Source organism: Staurois parvus, unplaced genomic scaffold, assembly GCF_062004578.1.
Source record: "Staurois parvus isolate SC_StPar_1 unplaced genomic scaffold, SC_StPar_1.0 ptg003061l, whole genome shotgun sequence".
Taxonomy (NCBI): Eukaryota; Metazoa; Chordata; class Amphibia; order Anura; family Ranidae; genus Staurois; species Staurois parvus.
This window is the reverse complement of record NW_028320857.1, coordinates 49,667-55,000: the sequence shown is the minus strand read 5'-3', so window position 1 is coordinate 55,000 and position 5,334 is coordinate 49,667. Positions and strand designations below refer to the sequence as shown.

The following is a 5,334-nucleotide window of genomic DNA, read 5'->3' as shown; positions in this document are numbered from 1 at the left end:
CTGTGTGTGTGTGTGTGTGTGTGTGTGTGTGGGGGGGGGGGGGCTGGACCGAGTGGGGCGCTGTGTGTGTGTGTGTGTGTGGGGGGGGGGCTGGACCGAGTGGGGCGCTGTGTGTGTGTGTGGGGGGGGGGCTGGACCGAGTGGGGCGCTGTGTGTGTGTGTGTGTGTGTGTGTGGGGGGGCTGGACCGAGTGGGGCGCTGTGTGTGTGTGTGTGTGTGGGGGGGGGGGGGCTGGACCGAGTGGGGCGCTGTGTGTGTGTGTGTGTGGGGGGGGGGGGGCTGGACCGAGTGGGGCGCTGTGTGTGTGTGTGTGTGTGTGGGGGGGGGGGGGGGGCTGGACCGAGTGGGGCGCTGTGTGTGTGGGGGGGGGGGGGGCTGGACGGAGTGGGGTGCTGTGTGTGTGTGTGTGTGTGTGTGTGTGTGTGTGGGGGGGGGCTGGACCGAGTGGGGCGCTGTGTGTGTGTGTGTGTGGGGGCTGGACGGAGTGGGGCGCTGTGTGTGTGCGGGGGGGCTGGATGGAGTGGGGCGCTGTGTGTGTGTGTGTGTGGGGGGGGGGGGCTGGACCGAGTGGGGCGCTGTGTGTGTGTGTGGGGGGGGGGGCTGGACCGAGTGGGGCGCTGTGTGTGTGTGTGGGGGGGGGGGCTGGACCGAGTGGGGCGCTGTGTGTGTGTGTGTGTGTGTGTGTGTGTGGGGTGGCTGGACCGAGTGGGGCGCTGTGTGTGTGTGGGGGGGGGGGGGGCTGGACCGAGTGGGGCGCTGTGTGTGTGTGTGTGGGGGGGGGGGGGCTGGACCGAGTGGGGCGCTGTGTGTGTGTGTGTGTGTGTGTGGGGGGGGGGGGGCTGGACCGAGTGGGGCGCTGTGTGTGTGTGGGGGGGGGGGGGCTGGACGGAGTGGGGTGCTGTGTGTGTGTGGGGGGGGGCTGGACCGAGTGGGGCGCTGTGTGTGTGTGGGCTGGACGGAGTGGGGCGCTGTGTGTGTGTGTGGGGGGGGGGGGGGGGCTGGACGGAGTGGGGCGCTGTGTGTGCGGGGGGGCTGGACGGAGTGGGGCGCTGTGTGTGTGTGTGTGGGGGGGGGGGGCTGGACAGAGTGGGGCGCTGTGTGGGGGGGGCTGGACGGAGTGGGGCGCTGTGTGTGTGTGGGGGGGGGGGCTGGACGGAGTGGGGCGCTGTGTGTGTGTGGGGGGGGGCTGGACGGAGTGGGGCGCTGTGTGTGTGTGGGGGGGGGCGGCTGGACCGAGTGGGGCGCTGTGTGTGTGTGGGGGGGGGGGGGGGCTGGACCGAGTGGGGCGCTGTGTGTGTGTGGGGGGGGGGCTGGACCGAGTGGGGCGCTGTGTGTGTGTGGGGGGGGGGCTGGACCGAGTGGGGCGCTGTGTGTGTGTGGGGGGGGGGGCTGGACCGAGTGGGGCGCTGTGTGTGTGTGGGAGGGGGCTGGACCGAGTGGGGCGCTGTGTGTGTGTGTGGGGGGGGGGGCTGGACCGAGTGGGGCGCTGTGTGTGTGTGTGGGGGGGGGGGGGCTGGACCGAGTGGGGCGCTGTGTGTGTGTGTGGGGGGGGGGGGCTGGACCGAGTGGGGCGCTGTGTGTGTGGGGGGGGGGGGGGGGCTGGACCGAGTGGGGCGCTGTGTGTGTGTGGGGGGGGGCTGGACCGAGTGGGGCGCTGTGTGTGTGTGTGTGTGTGTGTGGGGGGGGGGGCTGGACCGAGTGGGGCGCTGTGTGTGTGTGTGTGTGTGTGGGGGGGGGGGGGGCTGGACCGAGTGGGGCGCTGTGTGTGTGTGTGTGTGTGTGTGTGTGTGTGTGTGTGGGGGGGGGGCTGGACCAAGTGGGGCGCTGTGTGTGTGGGGGGGGGGGGGGGGCTGGACGGAGTGGGGCGCTGTGTGTGTGTGTGTGTGTGTGTGTGGGGGGGCTGGACCGAGTGGGGCGCTGTGTGTGTGTGTGGGGGCTGGACGGAGTGGGGCGCTGTGTGTGTGTGTGGGGGGGGGGGCTGGACGGAGTGGGGCGCTGTGTGTGTGCGGTGGGGCTGGACGGAGTGGGGCGCTGTGTGTGTGTGTGGGGGGGGGGGCTGGACAGAGTGGGGCGCTGTGTGGGGGGGCTGGACGGAGTGGGGCGCTGTGTGTGGGGGGGGGGGACTGGACCGAGTGGGGCGCTGTGTGTGTGGGGGGCGCTGGACGGAGTAAGGCGCTGTGTGTGTGTGTGGGGGGGGACGGGCTGGACGGAGTGGGGTGCTGTGGGGGGGGGGGGGACGGAGTGGGGCGCTGTGTGTGTGGGGGGGGCTGGACCGAGTGGGGCGCTGTGTGTGTGGGGGGGGCTGGACCGAGTGGGGCGCTGTGTGTGTGGGGGCTGGACCGAGTGGGGCGCTGTGTGTGTGTGGTGGGGGGGGGGGGGCTGGACCGAGTGGGGCGCTGTGTGTGTGGGGGCTGGACCGAGTGGGGCGCTGTGTGTGTGTGTGTGGTGGGGGGGGGGGGGGCTGGACCGAGTGGGGCGCTGTGTGTGGGGGGGCTGGACCGAGTGGGGCGCTGTGTGTGTGGGGGCTGGACCGAGTGGGGCGCTGTGTGTGTGTGGTGGGGGGGGGGGGGGGGCTGGACCGAGTGGGGCGCTATGTGTGTGTGTGGTGGGGGGGGGGGGGGGGCTGGACGGAGTGGGGCGTGCTGTGTGTGTGTGTGTGTGTGGGGGGGGGGGGGGCTGGACGGAGTGGGGTGCTGTGTGTGTGGGGGGGCTGGACGGAGTGAGGCGTGCTGTGTGTGTGTGGGGGGGGGGGGGGGGGCTGCACGGAGTGGGGTGTTCTAGTTCCCTGGGATTGGTCATACTAAGCGGTGCTGCTCCTCCTGCAGTCACAGAACACGGACGTCGGTCGCAGCGACCACAGAAAAGTAACTTTCTGCAATTTCATTTTTTGCAGGTCCGATGCTCGGGCCGAGCTCCATGATGTCTGGACCTCCCATGGCACCCCGGATGATGCCCAACATGCATCCAGCAGCTGCACCACCCCAACCCCAACCCCCACAGGCAGCAATGCCCCCCATACCAGGTGGGATGATGGCAGCGCGACCGCCATTGGCTCCAAATGGCATGTGTAAGAGCTTTATATCCTCATCTATACCTGAGTAATGATTATCCCTCTGCTTCATGAGTTACATCAGTCTCTGTGCCAGAGGAGCTTACACTCTAATGTCCCCTCCCCCACAGTCACATCGGTCTCTGTACCAGAGGAGCTGACACTCAAATGCCCCCTCCCCCACAGTCACATCAGTCTCTGGGGGAGGGGACATTAGAGTGTAAGCTCCTCTGGTACAGAGACTGATGGGACTGTGGGGGAGGGAGCATTAGAGTGTAAGCTCCTCTGGTACACGGTCACATCAGTCTCTGTACCAGAGGAGCTTACACTCTAATGCCCCTCCCCCACAGTCCATCAGTCTCTGTACCAGAGGAGCTTACACTCTAATGCCCCTCCCACACAGTCACATCAGTCTCTGTACCAGAGGAGCTTACACTCTAATGCCCCCTCCCCCACAGTCCATCAGTCTCTGTACCAGAGGAGCTTACACTCTAATGCCCCTCCCACACAGTCACATCAGTCTCTGTACCAGAGGAGCTTACACTCTAATGCCCCTCCCCCACAGTCCATCAGTCTCTGTACCAGAGGAGCTTACACTCTAATGCCCCCTCCCCCCACAGTCACATCGGTCTCTGTACCAGAGGAGCTGACACTCTAATGCCCCCCCCCACAGTCCATCAGTCTCTGTACCAGAGGAGCTTACACTCTAATGTCCCCTCCCCCCACAGTCACATCGGTCTCTGTACCAGAGGAGCTTACACTCTAATGCCCCTCCCCCACAGTCACATCAGTCTCTGTACCAGAGGAGCTTACACTCTAATGCTCCCTCCCCCACAGTCACATCAGTCTCTGTACCAGAGGAGCTTACACTCTAATGCCCCCTCCCCCACAGTCACATCAGTCTCTGTACCAGAGGAGCTTACACTCTAATGCCCCTCCCCCACAGTCACACACTATAATACATTCCTATAGCTCTGACATATACCGCAGCGCAGTACGAGGCCTGAAAGTAGTATGAAGCTTTGCTTAGATTAGTAATAATTTCGTTACTTGGAGTATATATCTCATTTTATATAAAACCTGTATTTGTCCGCAGATCCAGCGCCACCACCCCAGCCACAGGCGCCACCACCCAACGACGGACCAACACCCCCCCCTATGGTGCCTCCCGCCACAGCGGCCCCATAAGCGGGTATCGCCGGAGAGCCGCGCCCAGCCCACCTCTCCCAGTTGTCATTTTGTACCCGAAGTGAGGAGTTTTTATACAGACGGATCTGCGTTCTTGACCAGTGAAATGACTGCAGGCCCTCACTTTTTAGAGTATTTATTGGAGAATGGCGCCAATCCATGCGTACTGCTGAGAGTTTGCGTGTTCCATTCCCCGCCCCCAACCTCGGCATCCAACACTGATTCCAGATTTTTTCTTTTCTCAAAATGCCATGTTTTTTGTTTTGTTTTTTTTTTTTTTTTTGGTTTTTAATTACTGCATTTGTGGGAGATTCATGTTTGCATGTTTAGCTTCATTTTTAACTTTTTGTTTTTTTTTTTTCTTTTGGTTTTTTTTTTTTTTTTGTAATAAAACATCTTCAGTAAGCAGCTGTCTGAGGCTTGTGTTCCTGGGTGTTGCACCTCACGGTACTTGTTGCTTTTTGCCCGCCCACTAGGGGCAGCACTTGAGATGGAACCTCCAGCTCTGGACCCCTTTTTACTGTTTGTTTTTTGCTCCGTGGTGCCCCGCAGTGCAGAGAGCGGTCAGGTGTTATGTCTGCTAGTCTGAAATCTACCTCTTTTGGGATGTTTAATGTGGGCTGCCTCCTTTTTTTTTTTTTGGGGTGTGGGGGAGGATTTCAAGTCCAACCTTGATTCTGCCATCCACTACACCCCTCTGTTGTGATGGTGTCATCCAAATCTGACTTGAGTGACACCATCCTTATGATCTTGTGGAGTGACGAACTGTAGCAGGCAGCTGATTGGAGCTGCAGTGCCCACCTGCCCCTTTAAAGCTGAACTCGGGGGGTAGAAAAAGAAAACTAGCATTTTCGCCATCTGCTCCCGCTGACAGGAGCCAGCCCTTTGAAAGACTTTAATGCTGAAGGCGTGAGTGGGAGGAGAGTCCGGGCGGAGGGCCCGCCTTCCCCAGTGAGTGGGAGGGGAGTCCGGGCGGAGGGCCCGCCGTCTCCAGGGAGTGGGAGGAGAGTCCGGGCGGAGTGCCCGCCGTCTCCAGGGAGTGGGAGGAGAGTCCGGGCGGAGGGCCCGCCTTCTCCAGGGAGTGGGAGGAGAGTCCG

General features: G+C 62.8%; 1 protein-coding gene across 1 annotated transcript in view; it reads left to right on the top strand.

Moving 5' to 3' along the window:
- Positions 1-4,642, top strand: part of LOC149428652 (uncharacterized) — a 16,872-nt gene extending 12,230 nt beyond the window's left edge. Inside the window, exons 3-4 of the mRNA XM_089667154.1 lie at positions 2,894-3,067; positions 4,146-4,642. Coding sequence (XP_089523280.1) covers positions 2,894-3,067; positions 4,146-4,237 — 266 coding nt within the window. The 3' untranslated portion in view covers positions 4,238-4,642. The remainder of the gene's footprint in view (positions 1-2,893; positions 3,068-4,145) is intronic.
- Positions 4,643-5,334: the final 692 nt, after the last annotated feature.